Below are 18,686 nucleotides of genomic sequence, written 5' to 3' on the forward strand. Positions count from 1 at the left end.
CTATTTCTCTCACAGTTCACATAGTCGTGACGAAGCCATCAAACCATGGGTCTCTTTCTTTCCCCATCTGTAATGTGAGGAATATTACTCATCTTCCTAGCAGATTGTGAAGGCTGGATGAACAGTAATTCAGGTAGCTCAAACTTTTTCCGTGCCATGAGGCTGGATGCTGGGCTTGGAGGACTGACTATGCACAGGAGAGTAAGTAGCTCCCCCCAGATATGCTGCTTTCCTGTCCCTCATGGTACCATTTCTCTTCCAGCCTCATCCTCACTGTATGTGCGTACTGTGGCAGTACCTGCTCCATTGCCGGGTCCAGGGTGAGGCCACAGGAGAAAAAAATGTGGGCTGGAAGGAATTCTGTGGACTAAATCTACCCCATGTTTTTTTGTATAACCTGCTTTTATAACATTGGCCACCAAGTGTTTGAAAAAATGTAGGAAGGTCATCAGAAGAAAAGCCAATCAATTGCTGTGCAGCACTGTGAGGCATACCAGGACCATGCTGTAGCTTACAATGAGGCTATCGCCTTGGAGATAAATGGGATCCCAATTATGTTTCTTTTTCCTAACTCTAATGGCAACTGCTGTGCAGAAGCAGAATAAATATCCTACCCTGATTATCACCCTGCTACCGCAGTAACACCCAAGCCTTGATTTAGGTAACCTCTATTCAGTTTGGTACTTAACTAGCAGACCGTCTGTTTTCAGTGCTGAAAAGATGAGCAGAAAGAAGCCGGTTTGTTACAGTGATTGGTGAAAAGACCGTTTATGAGAAATCTGGTATATGCTCAGCACATCTCCGTGGACACCAGGGTGTGCTGGCCCCTGCCCACGAGTCATGGTGAGCAAGGTCTTTGCTTGGCCAGTGAATTCCTCACCCCAAGCCCAAATTGGGGAGGGACTTCAGAAGGCCGGCTTTGGGTTAGGAAGGCATCCAGCCTTTTGCTGATCAGATCCTGGGGTGGCAGGGTGCAAATATGGTGTGTAAGACAGAAAGCCCCAAGCATGTTAAGTCTGGAGGATATCTAAGAGTTCCAAGGGGAAAGTAGAGATGGAGAGAAACAGACTGCTTTCCCTCCATCTCCTGCTAGCCACGTTTTCAGCACGTTTACTATGCGTTGCTCATAGCAAGAGGAGGAGGATGCTGTGTAATTACAGAGAGGACAGATTTAACAGCTAAGGCAAATTAAGTGCAGCTGTGTTCATTTGCCTGTGAGCAAATGCTTTCCCCCTGCAAGTTCTGCATCCTGCAGCTCTCTGCATGATGGCTCTCTTCCCTGCATCCCCCTGTCTTTGGACTTTGACACCTGCTTGCAGGACAGTTTTTCTTAATTAATAAACCTAAAATTTTCCCTGTAATACTGTTAAGAAAAGTGCAGGCCAGTACAACTTTTCAAGACAGCTTGCAGAGGTGGCAGATTGACGAGCCCACTTGCACTGGGTTTGTTTCAGATTTGCCCTACTTCTGTGAGATCAGATTCTGGTTCAAGGAATGGCATTTGTTTACCCTCTCCAAAAAAGATGAGAGAGGAATTTCAGCTAAGTAGTCTGTGTGGCACAGACTAATCTGTCTTGTCAGTGGAGAACAGGAATTCACAAAGTTCCTGAGGTGGCAAGATTTGCTGGAAAGGGAAACAGCCGTCCTTACACCAAGCCAGAATGCGAAAAGTGGATAAGCTTCCTCTGGGCACACAAGTCCATCTCAGCATCCGTGAGCTGAGGACTCTCAGCTGCTCTGTCTCTGTGTGTGTGCCCAGCAGAACTCTGTTCTGTTAATGCAAGCTCTTCTATTACTATTCCTCTAATTATTGGTTTCGGCTTAGTTATTTCATACGATGATTACATTTTTGACTAAAAATGACCTCTATCTTTATACAGCAACTGACTTATTTTTATGTTAGTCTCTTGTTCTTGTTGCGCAGAGTGCTGGAGGTGATACTGATGCCAGGATCAGTACGTGTTAGAGGTCTGTCCTGAGCCTCCATTAGAAAGTGAGGCTGAATTCTGGGCAGCATTTTCTGTTGTCCTGGTCTGCGTCCAGACTGAGTTTTTTCTCTATGCTCTAAACTCAATTTGCCCTCTCCTGAAGTCGTGTACTGTATGATATTACTTTGTTTCAAGTCTGAATCTTTAAAAAGCATATTAGAGTGTATCTTGAAAAGGGCATCTAAATTTGGTATTACAGCATCTAATACAGCCCAAAAGCGAACCTGTGTGTGTGCACAAACAAGTCTTATAAAAAAGTACCTTTAAGTCTTCATAGGAAAGGTGGCTGCTTTGAGCGTCCACCTCTTTGCCTTGGATGGTCCTCACCTCACACAACTTCTTTGGTCTGTCCTAAGGCTTAACCACAGTCTTAAAATCTGTTGCCTGTAGCAGACTTGGACAAGATTTGGTCCAGAATGAGTTAAAGGCTAAATGTCCTTCATTGATAGAAACTTTTTTTTTTTTTGGGGGGGGGGGGGGGGGGAAGGTTGGGGGTTTTTTTGGTTTTGGGGTTTTTGTTTTGTTTTGTTTTTTAAATAGCTTCATCATTTCTATATACAATTCAAAAGAGTTACAAGGAAAAAAAAATTACATCCCATCCCCAGCAACCAACCAGAAAGAGCTGGGACTGGAGAGAGACTCGTCCCTGGGATTGCAGGGCTGGGAGGCCAAAACAAGCTGTTAGTTGTGGCAGGGTAACATCTGCTCCTTGCAGTGGAGGTCCGTGGGTGTAGTCACTGGTGCTGTCACTAAGGTTTAGTCAATAAACCGTGCTGGTGAAGCACAAGGAGGAGCAGGAGCCAGCTCCTGGGCCCAGCTGTGAGGTTTGGCAGGGCTCACCAGGGCAGTCAGACACAATTTTTATCACTAAAATCAGCTGTGTGCTCAGACCTGACTATACGCTCTGCCTGTCAGCTGCCTAGGAATCGGTTGCTTGTACATAGCTCCTTTCCAGGCCAGAAACACACTTTGACCAGCACCGATAGAAAAAGAGCATTATAAGTCTATTAAGCCTGAATTCACAGATTTTATTTTAGAATAGTAACAGATGGCAAATGGTGGCAGTACAGCTGCCGGGACCAGGAGAGGATGAATGCTGGTTTGTCAGTTCGATGGATGCTGGCAATAATTCACATTTATGTTTATACAGGGCCTTTCCTGTTTCAGAGCACTTTACAAACCAGTTGATAAATAATGGGCTTGGAGTTAACGTGGGCTGGTAGAGCTCGTCTCTGTGCTCGTGTGGCCAGTGTGCAAGGGGAAACTTAAGGGCATCAGCCTGCACTCCCTACGTAGCCTGGATGCGAATTAGGTAGCTTCTTAAAATCACATAATACGACTCAGCAGGGATTTGAGGCAGAAAAAGAGGATAAACAGATGGAATTCAGAGGGTGGCACTGGTAGCCAGGGATTCAAGTGGGAGTTTAGGTACCTGGACTTGCTCTCCTACGCCTGCGAGAGGTTTTGTTTAGACACTTTCCAAAGACCTGCTGTCTCCTGTGAGAAGCTGCCATAGGGAATAAGTAGCCATCAGCCATGCCATCCTTGCAGAGTCAGACGGAGCACCAGTGCCACGCGGGCTCGGCTGGCACGGAGGTGCTGAGGCTTCCTCTCGCTCTGTGTAAATTGGAGGGTGACACCAAGGGCCGCCTGCCTTGGACGCTTGCTCTCCATCAGCTTTGCTGGGATGTGCTGTGAAGGCAGGTGGTGTTTCCGAGCCCATCTTTACCCCAAGCATTTGGAAGCGATACAGGGAGGAATTGAGTTTTTAAGCTGATTGGCTTGCTGTCTCATAACCTCACTGCAGGCTGTGATGTTTGATGGGTGTAACAGTTCAATGGTGGGAGTCTGAGGCACATAACCAGAAGCGGTGCTTTCTACCACTTTTTTTGTATGTATTAAAAGCCAGATCAAGACTGCCACTTATTCCTCCTCCATTACTAGCAGTTGCCATAATTGTATCCAGGAAAAACATCACACCAACAAGAGCTAAGTTTAGAAATCCAGAATTGCAGCATCATGGTTTTCCCTCATATGAAGGGTCAGAACTTCCAGGAAAACACAGGAAGAAGTCATTAAAAGGCACATAAATGAACAGAAAATAGTATTTTTAAAAAGTTGAAAATTGTTGGAGGTAGGTAAAATATCAACTTTACATAGTTTCTCCTTTCTTTATAGTATCTTCAGATCATCTTTTTGGGAAGGTGTGCCTAAGCTGAGCAGGATGTGTTAGGATTAATGTGGAGTGTCAGGGAAGCTTTCCAAACAGTGTTTCTCTGGGATGGTCTAAAAATGTCCTTTTTTTTTTTTTTTTTTTTTTTTTTTAAATATCTGAGACTCTGAAAATGAGGAAGTCGCTCTGCACTGGTACCAAAAGAGGGCTGACCCCTTTTTAAAGGTCCAGAAAAAGAGGTAATTAAACTTATTGTTATTCAATCAAGAGTGAATGTCCAGCTACCATCTGCGTCACACCAAAGGAAAAATCACCTCCTTTACATTGTTTCCAAAGTAATGGTAAGTGATATAAGGATATGAAATCATGCGAGCAGGGCTGGTCTCTAATTTCCAGCCCATTTTCACAGACTTCTGAGCTCAGATATGACTTTGAATCTAGTTGGCCTTAGCCAAATGAAAGTTATGAATCTCTGGGGTGTAAACACTGCAAATGATTGCCCTTTGCTGCATTCAATTAGAGCAGCTGAAGGCATGGCTCAAATATGGTTTTGACAGCAATACAATTAAAAGGTCATGACCTAAAAGTAAGTCTAAAATCCAGTAATCCAGTCCTCCACCTGGCAGTGTAAGCAATTCCTTTCTTTAACCATCAGCCAAAATAATATATGGCGCATAATAAAATAAATGGAATTGAAGTGCTTGGGAGCTGGTCCTTTCTACTTCAGTAAATACTGTGAGGTTTTTTCCTCCTCCTGGAAGCAAGTCGATCTCACAGATCCAGAGGGAAAGGCAGCTTTCACGCAACCATGGCGATGTACTGATGAGACGGTTAATGAAGCTTGCAGTCGTGATGCCAAAGTGATGCCAAACCGTCTGGTGACGGAAGGGTGCAGGAGGAGGCTGAGAGTTCGCTTTGCAGACTGCCTCCCGCTCTGCCTTGGCCTTGCTCCCGTGCAGACACGGGGCTGGCACAAGGCAGGGAGCAGCATTAAGCGCCCACAGTTTTCCCGTAGGGAACGATGCCAGTGAACCAGGTAACGGTTGGTAGCCCAGAGCATACTGCTGTTCTCTGGCTTCATCATCGTGCTGAGAGATCTCAAAGGACTTTTGACAGGAAAAAGTTAAATTATTCTGGAGTTTTATGCTTTTTTCTAGGACCTTCATGATGTCCTTAAATTGGATATTTCCATGTTCTGTAACCTTACATCCTAAGGATGCTGTGGGCTGGCAATACCTCCTGTCCTGTGTGTTCATTACCCTCTGTATCGTTTTATGCAGCACAGTCAGAATTTGAGACCAGCTGGCAGCCCAACTGCATTGTCTGTTTAACTGCAGGAAACCACGCTTTATCCCCCTCTGAATCCTGATGGAGTAATGATAACAGATAATTGATTGAATGCTTTTTCCTTTCTTTTGTTTATTCCTCTCTTTGAACAGACTCCCTAAGTACTCAAATAAAATCCTCAATTAAAATTTATGGATTAATGAATTGAACAACAGATTTATTTTTTTTTCTGTTGCCTGTATCTCGGGGAGAGTTTCTCTGATTTTTCACTTGTGCTCCCCTGTCAAACCTTTTCAGTTGTCAAAATGGGTAGGTACACGTTGGGCTGTTGTACGGGCACATCAGATGCGTCAGTGCTTATCTGAATGCTGAAAAGAGGCAACATCTAACAGTCTGGGATTTCTCATATGGGTCATAGTCCCCTATAGAAGGATGGTTCTTTATGTTCTTTGATGGTTCTCACTGTCTTCCCTGGAGCGAACCGTTAGAGTTTGTGATGTAAGAAATGCTTGTCAGAGTGAGGGCTGCAGGATCAGGATCCCCAACACCCCAATATTACCCATCTAAATTACAGTGGTATATGATCAAGATGATTGTACGTGCTCAATGGTATCTTTATATTATAAAAAGAACAAAATTGGTCTGAAAGTGTTTTCTATGAACTGCCACTTAGTTTGCAGAACTGAGCGTGCACTTCACATCTGCGGACTGGAGGTTAGTGAGATACAAGCAAACACACAGCGAGTGGCAGGTAAAAACAAACAAGAGGAGGAGGCCATCAAAGCTAATAAAGAGTCTTGTTGCATGCTGAATAAAGCTTTTATGACTTTATCTTTTTGCTTGGGGCAAGCAGTACATTTTGTTTCTGTTTTGCAGTGAGCATAAGCTTTGGAAGGTTAAATAGGGAGTATTAGGTTATGGTAAGTGGTCGTCAGAGGCTTGCTTTACAGACACGGCCTGTTAAATTGTTTCCTGAACCTTATTATATATATCTCTCTGAGGTTGATGTGAGTCTTAATTCCAGTTTATCTCCTTGTAGACATGAGTCTGTTGAGTTTTTCATAAAATCTGAAAGGACAAACATAAAGTTTAAGATGCTTTTTATTATGAGACACAAATAGTAAGCTGTCACCACAAACATACCAGTCATCCCAATAAACTTTTAGCATTATGTCATTGTGTATCTTAGCATGTTTTTCTCAGCATAGTTTTTTATACCTGCTGTTCTACCACTGCCAGTTATTCTGGCTGCAGCCAGCCAGACACCAGGATCTCATCTCACTGCTGGGAAGAGGTTGGGATGGGGGGGCACTGGTCATGCAGTGAGCCCCCATGGCACTCATGTCCATCATGCTCATGGGCCAGCTCCTCACCTGCTGGCCTTGAGGCTGTTGTACGTGACTTTGCCCCAAAATGCTGAGCTGGGCACCAGCTATTTGGGAACAGCTTGGATTCCTGCAAGGTGGCTGGCAGGAAGGGGCAACCTGGACAGCAAAGCCCTCTTTACTCTTCACTTGGAGCTGGACCCTGCCAGGTGAGCAGAAGTTGATCTTTGCTTTGGTGCAACTCCTGTCACTCGGGACGTCTCAACTTCAGCATTGGGTTTAAAGGCAACAGTGTTAACTTCAGGCTGCATTGAGCATCTGTAGCTTGTTAAGATGAAGCAAAGAGTTCTATAATATTTCAGCAAGGAATGTGAGTGTAAGAGAGCTTTATATGGATAACAGAGAATGAGAGTTTGGGGTGCTTGCTTTGGACGTTTTGAGATAGATAGCAAATTTTCAGAAAATTATTTTACCTCCTTCCCCCTCCCCTCCAAGGAACCTTTAACTCCACTTGTAGGTTCAGGATACCTAAACCACAGCCCATGTGTACTGAGGGACAGCCCACAGCTGCTGTGTGGGAACAGCAGGGAGAGGCTAGATCTCTGCAACCGGAGCTCGTGCACCGAGGGATTTCCAACAGCCTCGTGAGGCAGGCAGGGCCAATGACCCTTGTATTTGTACAGCGATGCTCAGTTAATCTCTGTAGAATGATGTCCTTTTGTATGAAAGTCAGGTGCTGTTGGGCAGCCTGCCGTTGAAGACCTTTCCGTACGTGGTTTATTGATTTGCCAAACTCATTGCAGTATTTCCACGTTTCCTAGCACCAGGACTTGACAATAAGTCCTCAGATAACCTGTGGTGTTGGATAATCCAGGCAAAATGAGAGGCAGGGTCAGGGAACTCCTGGAATACAGGCGCAGGCTGTTGGAGTGAGCAGAAACAGGATTCTAGGAGTATGGGAGGGAGGAAGGGAGCTCCAAGGCAGATGATGTTCTGGGACAAATTCCTTTTTGTATTACTTGTACATGCTTATAATCTGCTCTGCTGCTGGGCTTCAGGTTGTTTTCTGGGGATTTTTTCCCAAACAATTTGTGGATTGCACTATGAACAGTGTATCATACCTCTGTAACTCTAGCTTTGTGTTGGACCTCTGTAATGTAAAAAGATTTAAAGTTTCTCTGAAAAGGCGGCCAAGTCTGTATTACCAGCATGCTTGTGACAGACTTGCCTTTGTCCACCATTCATGCTTCTTCATGCATGACTCCATAATGGGGGACAGAGCACAGTGACACACGAACCAATTTATACTAAGAAGAAGTTAAAAACAGGACGGAAAATGTGAAAGTTAATGAGGAAATACAGTCACATGCCAACAAAGAGAAAAAGATACATCTGAAAATAGTGCCACAGCAGCAGATAATTTTAAATTTGAGATAAAGTCCTGCTGGTATTATTTATGGGTAGGACTCATTTATTTTATAGTGGAAAATGTAAAAAAATACAGTAGTGAAGATCATTGGCAGGACACTGCTCTTTACCTTCCCTGAAAGCCACACATTAAATGACTTTCCTGTTCTGCAATGTTTCTGGGACTGAGGGTCCGATCTCATCCTACAAAGGACAAGGACATGGGCCTTTGGCCGCAGGCCCCAGCACATGGTGGTCTCATAGAAAAGCAGAGATTGCAAGGCTTTAACTCAAGTTACTCTTACTTCAATAAATAGCTAGCAGCCAGTTCCCATCCTTTGAAGGGCGTGTTCTGCTTTGGAGGCATGCAATGTGCCCCCTCGTTTCTGTAGTCAGTCGTTAAAAATGCACTGATTTTTCAGGACTGACTGACAAGTGGCTATTATATGGATCTGACTTTCATGTTCATCTCACCAGAAGAAAAATATGAGGTTGACCACACTGCCAAATCAAATGGAAGGTGGGTTTGTTTCTGTGAAACAGTACTGGGTGAACCTTTCTGACCTTATTTTCAGGGACCTGACACCCTGCCAGGCAATAGGCCTTCTAGCTGATAGGAGAGCCAAGACTGCCAGGTAAAAGCACAGAGCAGAGGATGGGAGGTTTGCTCTCCAAGTAAAGTAGGAGGTTATTAATTCTTGTCTTGATAAAACCGTCTCATTTTCTCTGCTGGAACAACATGCAATGAAGTGGTGTCTAAATAATACACACAATACTCTGCTCTTGGATTGAATCCAAACTAAGTCCATCCTGTGAATATTATTTTTATAGATTGTTTTTACTCCCCTATATTTTTACTTACTCTCAACTACTCAAGTTAGTAAAGAAAGACTGACAGAAACTGTTCATTTCTCCCAGCAGCTGGCAGTGATGTGAGGCTAATAATTTTCCCTATGATTTTGCTAAGCTTTGGATTAATCCACTGATGTGCTGTCTTAAGTAGGGAATATCCAGCTTTGTTCTGCTTTGCCTAATTCAGAGCTGGGTGCTGCATGTGGCTGTCTTTCATCCCCAGCAAATGCAGAGGCTTGCTTGCCGACTGCCTGTGTGTATAAATGTGTATCCAACTGGGACAGGTCCAGTGACCAGGGAGGGTTGTGGTCCCACCAGTGGAGTCTGTCACCAGCATCCTCTGGAAGTCTCCTAAACTGGGTTGCTGATACTTCTCTGTCTCTGTTTTGCTGTCTTGAAAATTGGTTTGGAAAATCTTTCCAAAAGGAAATTCTGGTGCTGGGGACATATTTTGCTTTTTGTTGAAGTGGCATATTTTTATTTCGAAGGAATAAAGGTTTTGCTGCAGAAGAGCATTCCCTGTCTAGGGTGCCTGAGCGAGCACTAAGCCTGACCACAGGTGGTTCTGCCCTTGACAGCAGGCATAAATAGAGTTAATTATATGGGGACCAGATTCAGTGACTGCATTTTAAAAAGCTCTAAGAAAGATATTAAATCAGCAAAAAAGAGCACTGAGGCACAGCAGACACAGAAATACTGTGCTGTGGTAAACCTGTGTACGTGAAATCTCTCTCTAAAAAGATTTCAGTGCTTCACATGACCTCTGCTAATATTTATTTTAAAATGATGCTTTGTGTCAGCTGTCTCAGCTCCACGCTGCCGTGGGCTATTCTCAAGTCTGGACTGTTTTCCAGTCACCGTGAAGTGGACTCTGCTGCCTGATACGAACTGTTGACTCGTCCTGATAGTTTTTGTTGGCACCAAACATAGCAATGAGCCAACTGCAATGGCAATGTGGCCTTGATTTCTGCCAGTCCTTGGGTGTGTTTTCCAAATACTGAAGCCAGTGACCTAGCTGAACTGAGATCTCAGAGAGTCCCTTCATGGACACTACAGAAAGACACCTCTTTTTAGTGGTTTTTTTCATATAATCTGGTAGACAGCAAGATATTAGGGTTTGAAGAGAAGGTGCAGGTGTGATCAGTGGGCTGGGATGTTGCCTGTAACACATGGGGACATAGGTGTTAACACCTTAAATGTGTTAAACGTAGCCTCTACTGGTACTCTAGTAATATTTTCCTTCCTGCCACTGCAGATATACCTGAAGGTAGCAGAGTTAGGAAAAACAACTACTTTTTTTAGTGTGCTGTCCTTTAACTGTGTTGTTGAGCTCCTCCTGAAATGTCAATTTGTCTAGTCATTAAAAGCTGAATTTTGACATATGTCCTTTTCAACTTTATAGCTGGTCCTGTAGTTATATCAGTTCCCAAAAGACCTCAAGGTCTCTTTCTTAATCCACTCCTCTACTCTGACTGGCAAACTGAACAGAAAGGCTTTTTGCCTACCTAAAAATACACCAGACTCGTAAAATGAGCAGTAAGTGCTGTTAGGAAGTCACTGGTTGCCTGGGTCAATGGAGGCTGCTCCACATGGTGGAGTTGACAGGTGGTGTCTCATGCAATGTGCCATATTCAATCCAGCAAGGCTTAAATTATTTCATAGTTGCACAGACTCTCAACTATCTTCATTTTAGGACAACCTGCAGCATATACTCTGTTGAGATGACTGACAGCAGCTTATTAATCGTATTCGCTGCCCAGGTCCAGACAGTGTAGGAGTGATTGACCTTCCATATTGCATTGGACAACTTTAATATTAAAGGAACAGGAAAACATACCCAAAAAAAAGATAAGCACATAAAAGCTGGCTGCACCATGGCTCCTGGAAGAACACATGCTCCTTAGCATGAACACTGCGGAAATTCTGGTGAAAATATACCTGTTCACGTCCAAAAGACAAAAAAAAAGACCTTTCCTGTGCAACTGCCGTCAGTGCAATGAATAAACTACTGAAAACTTAACCTGCCTGCCCCAATTCTTTGGCCCATGATGGACAGAGCTTATGTAAAGTGTCACTAAGGGATGTTGTAGAAAGATTGTGTCCTGTATAGTATTTAAAGGAATGAAGTTCTCTGTAGGACAGTGAATGCTAGGTGGCTGTCTGGTGACTACAGTTGTGCTGGCTGATAAACAAGGAGAGCAAAATCCTTCTCTCCTACACGACTTAGAGGAATCCAGGAACCTGACCTAGAGCTGTAGCTGAGTTAATGGTAACACTTCCAGTTTAGAATTTCCTTAAGAAGGAATATGCAAGTTAATTATGCCTAGTTACTCTCCATTGCCATCACCATTAGAGCAAGTTCTTGTTTTCTAGGGTTTCAGATTCCAAATGGAGGGTAGAGTGAAGCCCGTGAGAAGAGTTAGGCCTAAAGAGGAGTTCTGAGTGGCAAGTTGTCTATCTGAACCTAAGCTAATCTCTCACAGTCTCTTCTCCTTTTTTGTAGGCAACATCTTTGTCGTCAGTTTGTCTGTTGCAGACCTTGTAGTTGCAGTTTATCCGTACCCTCTGATCTTGAGTGCCATTTTCCATAATGGATGGACCATGGGAAATGTTCACTGCCAGATAAGCGGGTTTCTGATGGGCTTAAGCGTCATCGGGTCCATTTTCAACATCACAGCGATCGCAATCAACCGCTACTGCTATATCTGCCACAGCCTTCGGTACGATAGACTTTTCAACCTGAAGAACACATACTGCTATCTCTGCCTGACCTGGATACTCACAGTGGTGGCAATTGTGCCAAACTTCTTTGTTGGCTCCTTGCAGTATGACCCCCGGATTTACTCCTGCACCTTTGCCCAGACGGTGAGTACATCATACACCATCACAGTGGTGGTGGTTCACTTCATCGTCCCACTGTCCATCGTGACGTTTTGCTACCTAAGGATCTGGATTTTGGTGATTCAAGTCAAACATCGGGTGAGACAAGACTGCAAGCAGAAGCTCAGAGCAGCTGACATCCGGAATTTCTTGACTATGTTTGTGGTTTTTGTCCTTTTTGCTGTGTGCTGGGGACCGTTAAACTTTATTGGCCTTGCTGTTTCGATTAATCCTTCAAAAGTGCAGCCGCACATTCCAGAATGGCTTTTTGTCCTGAGCTATTTTATGGCCTACTTTAACAGCTGCCTCAATGCTGTGATCTATGGGCTTCTTAACCAGAATTTCCGGAAGGAGTACAAAAGGATACTGCTGACACTCCGGACTCCCAAGTTGCTGTTCATCGATGTGTCCAAGGGTGGGACAGAAGGGATGAAAAGCAAGCCATCTCCAGCCATAACAAACAACAACAACAACCAAGCTGAAATACACTTATGAGTCAGAACAGTACTATTTATTTGGCATTACAGTCATATATATATTATATAAGAGCCTTTCTATGTATGCATTTCACGGCTGGTGTTGCTGGGCTCCTCATGCAAGGAAGGAGTCTGCTACCTTTCATGCTTAGCTTATTGCTGTGACGTCAAGGCTTCGAGTAAGGATTTTCAGAATGGAAATGACTGATCTTTATCTTTTATTTTTTTTCCTATGCCGTCTTTCACCATGTGCCTAATTAATTGGTTTGGTTGCTTTTGCCACAAGCATGCCAATACCCTCAAAAAGGGAAGCGTTCAGAGTGCATGGAGAAATGCAGTTATGCTTGAAATTCAACCTTCAAGAGCCAGCAAAATTGCCATGTATTACAAACAAACCTTTCTCCTCTCCCTCTGAATTCTATTTTTTTAGCATTAACATAACCCAAACTATAGCAAACAAAGTGTAAAGTGCATGACTTTTTACCTTTTCAGCTAGGTAACAGTATTAGCCAGCAGTCATACATATGGGCATGATGACTTCCACTGTGTGTGCATTCATTTTCCTTTTTCTTGTCTCTTAAGGTTTAGACGCTAACCTGGGCTAGATGTGAGGCAGGAAAAAGCCAGACTTAGTGAGTGTCTGATGCACTCATTTTAATTGAATATCTACAGATATTAAGTACCCTTGCACTCTCTTTCCCAGGCCATGAGTAAGAGTATAACATATGACATAATCTAATTGCAGGAAGATACTTGGAGCCTGATTCTAATTTAGGCAGTATCCTGTCAGGGCCAGCATTCATTCCAAATGTCTTTCAGAAGTCTCTGCTACATGAACATCATAAAAAAGATGAACGTAGCAGAGTCCCATCTGTTTAATGCAGATGCCAGCTTTTAAGTTCCAGTAGTATTTACACTTGCAGACAAAGGGAGAAGGGGAAAGAAGTGTTTGTTCCAAACATCTCTCCTTTTGCCCACCACACAACATGAATTTGATTGGGGGGGGGACAGGGATGACAATTTTTCCACTTTATTCATGTACAAAGCTGTAATTAATTCATGGAGCTGGGAGAGCTACTTAAGCATATTCATGCATCAGTTAAAGCCTGAACTCTGTTTGTCATTAGAAACAATGTCCTGAAATGCTGGGAAGGCCAGTATCACATTAGAAACAAGCACATGAGCAAAGGCTGTTCCTTTAATGGAGTGTGTGTAGGGTGACAGCAGCTGTCTGTAAATACGACTGCTTCTTTTTTCCTTAGCTTCATTGTGAATTCATCTCCTTATGGTTTTAAATGTGTGGATCCTGCTTTGAAACAGTGCCATAAAATCAACAGGTAAAACTCTCCTGGTGCAACTCTACCTTCAAGGTAGCAAGGCTGGCTTGATGGTGGGGTACTGAGAGGCACAGTGGGAGCTGTGCGATGGAGAGGAGCTGGTCTGAGCCCCGTGGGTCTAATGAGGACAGCAGTCAGCCCTGCTCCTGATCAAAGAGTGCAGTCTTCCCTCTGATCATAGTCAAAGCAGGACGAGTTCCCAGGGCTGAACCCTGAAACACTGAGAACCAGATTTTTGCAATAGCATGTAGGTGCCTAGAGATGGAGGTATGCGGGATTTACAAAAACCCTGAGCAGGTTAAGTGCCTAATCCTCAGTGAAGTTAAACAAGCCATTTGTGCATTGCTTGCTGAAAGCAACGTCTTGCTGAACGTCCCTTCTGCTGATTTTTGGGGGGGAAGAGGAGTTGAGAGAAGTTAAGGCCCTTTGTGAAGTGGGCCAAGAAACATTCCATGGCGCATTGCTTCGGTGGGGACTGCAGCGTGTGTGCTGCCACATGGTGAAGGTTGCTGCAATGCAAGGGGGAATCTCTGCATTTATAGGGCACCCTGGCACTTTGTGAAGTTTCAAATTTGAACATCTCAGCCACTTCAGATGATTATTGTTTTAAAATGCACCACAGCCAGCCTCCCATAATAGGAATCAAATTGAGTTCTGTTTTGGCCTTTTAATCTGCCTGAGCATGGCCAAATAAAGGTATCCTGACCCTCAGAAATAACGTAGTCCGTTTGCCTTCCAGCAAAACCAGTCTGGATGAATTCACACCATTCCATGCAAACAAAATAATTTTGACTCAAACTTGGATAAGAAAAGCACTGAGGAATCCATAACTGCAGGGAGTGTTTGTCCCATCGCACCAAGGAGATGTCCCGTGTTCTGTGACTAGTCTTCAAAGTCGTTTGCAATTAGGCACAACAGTGTTAATTAGAATCACATTAGCAAATAACTTTAAGCATCTAGCGGCAAGCCAAATATACTCCTTTAAGACAATCATGAAGAATCTTGCACAGGTTTGCAAAATGTCTCAAATACCCCACAACTGGGGTTTCATCTTATGGATCCTTGTCTTTTTGACTGAATGTTCAGTGAAGGCAATGTGGTATTTTTTTTTCTTTAAGCTTGTATTTGCACTATTTCTTATTCAGGCTCCAAAGTAACAGCCAGCGAGCATTTGAACCAAACCAAGTAAGCCAAAGAGGTCCCAAACAGGCAAGCTGTGGGAGTCTCCGCTAGAGAGGTAGGTAGGAAGGGGAGCAGCAGGAGCATGGCAGGGCATGTCCCCGGGACTCTCTTGCAGAAAGTCACTGCCGAACCAAACTATGCAAAGTGACGGGGATCTGCTCGCCTTCTGCTGTAGGGTCTGAGCCCGGCTCCTGCCCACGTCTTTGCAGGGGACAGGCTAAGTACCTGGGGTGGGTCCTGAGCAGCTCCCTGCACGTGCAGACCCTGCCACCACCACACCAGCTGGGGATGAGTCTCCAATGGGCACCATCCATCTAACAGCACCAAGAACTTGTCCTAGCATGACCCGTTTGGAAGGGCTTTGGATGTCCCAGCATAAGTGAGGGCTGCCCAAGAGTGAGCCTGGAGCTGGGATGATTCAGACGCCACGGTTGAAGGCCTGAGCTCAGTCCTGCTGGAGCTGATGTTTGCAATATGAAACATGAAAAGCAGGGAACACGGCTTCAAACAGAAAACACTGTGCCATTTGGTAGCACTTTGATACAGAGACAGTGCTTAGGATAGGAGAGATTTTTATACTGACTAATTTTAAAACTACCCAAGCAGCTCCTTATTTTTATGTTAAGAAATGGTTAACAGGGTACAGAGAGTTTATTTTGTTAACATTTGTTTACAAAAAAAGGGGAAAAGTGTCTTAAACTTGGAATCCTGAGCAGTGTCAGAATCCCTTTGGGAATCTAGCTTTAATCCAAATTTGAGCTTTCAAGGAGATCCCACAGCTTAAACCGCGCTCTGTCGATTCCATCTGTTGCATACCTGGCCTTAAGTCTCAGAAATAACATTGAGATCTCCTATAAACTGGCTTTAAATCACTTGCTCTGGATTTGACCTGGTGGTGTTGAATACCTATTCTAGCCCCAAACTCTAACATTGTCGTAGTGACCATGAACTTGTGGAGAGGCAGTATTGCCGTGAAGGAAGATGAATCTCTTGCCACAAAGAAATATTTTTGGATGTTGCTAATGAATGTTGTTTAATCTATTTAAGAATGTAACTGATATATTTATATATAAATATATATTGCATATACTGTTTCCATTTTATCATTTGATTAAGAATCCTTCAGTATACTTCCTTATTGCTATTTTTGTTCATAAAGTAGATTCATTCCTTTTACCTGTTAAAACTGTAATAAATCTGCCATTGGACTGCTTATTGATTTTTTTTTCCACTTGCAGTTATTTTTTTAATAAATATGTGGAACAACAGCTTGGGTTTTGTTGACTCCCAGAAAGCAGATTGAATTGACAAATATAATTGAGTTCGGGCATACCTCAGCTGCCCAGCTCACACCTGGAAGAGAGTGACCAAGTTCATCAGGGACATCTCCTTGGATTCACGTGTTTTTCTTCTGCCTGCCTGTGAGCCAACTGCCTGATGCATTACAGCCTTCCTCATCAGGGAAGAAACTTTCTCTATACTGCTGTTGGGCTCATCGCTGTGTGTCCCTTCAAAGCCCTTCGCCTTTCTTGTGTCTATGTCTATCCACGGGCTGCTATGGAAGTAAAGACTGTGCCACATCTGTTTCCTTGCCCTGCAAAGTGCCTTGCAGCTGGGAAGGAAAGCACAGCCAAGCTGTGAATGGGAGGGTGTGGGAGTCAGGGGGGTCATAAGTCAGGGCACGAGGTGGCATTTGGGCTGTAGGGGACTGTTAGGGACAGAGAAAGTCTCCCTGGACTAGAGGCACAGTGAGGGCTGCCACACACTTGGTCTCCAACGAGGAGCTTTGTGAAGGTGAGGACTGCTCTATCCAAGATGGGTTTTTTTGGGGTTTTTTGTTTGTTTGTTTGTTTGTTTTCCCCCACCTCTGTTTTGGAGCAGATTTTGCTGTATTCAGGCAGTTCTTCAGAAAATAGGTTCTGTCCATAGGTTGCAGCAGTTATATTTCCACGCTGGCTTGACTGGAGCTGTTTTTTGGGGAGTCTCAGTGCCACTTAGGAAGCGAGGGTGATGGGAGTATAAAGGGTGGTCCAGTTGTAACTGCAACTTGAGTTACTTAATTTTTTACGCAGACCAAGTGCCTTGTTCCTCTTTCCTAACCAGATGCCATGTGTAATCACAGTGTTAAGGCAGTAAAGAGATTATCCGCTGAAACAAAAAATTGCTGAACAACCATGGAGCAGACATGCTGAATGAACAAGCACTGTTCATTCAATGACATCCCAGAGCACTACTGCTACTTTTTTTGCTAATCTTTTCCAACAGTCACTGGACTTCCTCTGCTGCTTCCACAATAAAGCCTGCAATGCTTGGTGTTGTTACACGCTGAAAGCAGCGTTTATGGTAGTTGCAGATCCCAAAATATCTGTCCAAGTAGAGCTGCTAGAAAACCCTTGCATGGACTCGTACCTGCTATTTCCACCATGTGGAACTGAATGAATTGAACTGTCAGAAGTGAGGCGGTGTTATTTATTTACTTACTTGCCACAAAGTATAGTAGCTGGGAGATAAGATACAGCCATAAAAGACAAGAGGTGCGATAATTCAACACCAGGATAAAATCTCACTCATGGTGACTATTTAGAAATCAATATTTGTGCTAATGTATTTACTTCCAAGCTTATAATTTATAACATGAAGCCAGTCAGTGAAAAGCAGTTGCATATGTATTTAGAGTTTTATTGAAAAAATGTAAATTACTGGGCCTAATGCAATATTTCTTACCATAAAAGCCCTGAGATAAGAAATGCAGAATGGGTTCTTGCAAGAAGTCTGTGATGGGATATGCAAATTTTTTCATTGGTGATAAGAACCATAAAATTTGTATCACTCATGAACTACATTTGTGAATGGAAGCTCCATAATATTGTTAACTGAATTTTCATTTTGTAATGCTTATTTATAATATTCATTATTCATATGTGGTAAGTAATGCACTGTACAGCAGAGATAGAATTTACAGTATAGGGTCAATTTCCAGAGCAAACAAGGTGGGTCTAAACCATCAAATGAAATATGTTTCTATGTTTTCTCCCAAGCACGGTCTCCTGATAAGGTTTTTAAGTCAAATAATAGCTTATAAGAGGCCAGGGAAACTTTAATGTCTTTTAGATTAGTGGCAATGGCTGTGCCGTCATGGCTTGCTTAGATTACCTTTTAAATATACTGAGCCATCAAACCATTTTCAATCTGTCCAGTTGAAGCGCCTAATTTATTTTGTATGTAGAATATTTTATAGGTAACACATTTAATAAATTGTGATGTCTTTCCTTCTGCACTGTGCTCCTCCTGTGAGCAAAACTTCTGAATTTCCCTGGAAGTAGGATGCAAAATTGTTTCCTCAACTGTAAGCAGGTTACTTTGCCTTGAGGTGGGTTTCCAGTGGTTTTGATAAGTGCATAGGATAGAGGTATTAATGTAGCATCAAAATACACCCATGTCCTGGGTGAAAAGTGACAGCCGTTTTGCAATTAAAAAAACCCAACAAACAAAAAACAAACATAGAAAAAAGTGCAAAACAATTTGCAGGAAAGAAATTGAAAAAGACATCTGTGGTTGAAATAACAGAGGAATATTTGGAGGGATTATACGTACTCAGACTGGGACCTGGCCAGGACAATGAAGTTAATGAACCTGTTAATATAAAAAATGACCCAGGGATTTTTATCATAGAATCATAGACAGTTTTGGGTTGGAAGGAACCTCAAAGCCCATCTAGTTCCAACTCCCTGCAATGGGCAGGGACACCCTCCACTAGACCAGGTTGCCCAAAGCCCCAT

The 18,686-nt window shown here is 43.4% G+C and overlaps 1 protein-coding gene across 2 annotated transcripts in view; it reads left to right on the forward strand.

Moving 5' to 3' along the window:
* Positions 1-16,111, forward strand: part of GPR50 (G protein-coupled receptor 50) — a 40,651-nt gene extending 24,540 nt beyond the window's left edge. For both annotated transcript variants that reach the window (XM_075763484.1, XM_075763485.1), the window contains one exon: positions 11,536-16,111. In XM_075763484.1, the coding sequence (XP_075619599.1) occupies positions 11,536-12,407 (872 nt within the window). In that variant the 3' untranslated portion in view covers positions 12,408-16,111. The remainder of the gene's footprint in view (positions 1-11,535) is intronic.
* Positions 16,112-18,686: the final 2,575 nt, after the last annotated feature.

This window comes from Balearica regulorum, chromosome 11 (genome assembly GCF_011004875.1).
Source record: "Balearica regulorum gibbericeps isolate bBalReg1 chromosome 11, bBalReg1.pri, whole genome shotgun sequence".
Classification (NCBI taxonomy): domain Eukaryota; kingdom Metazoa; phylum Chordata; class Aves; order Gruiformes; family Gruidae; genus Balearica; species Balearica regulorum.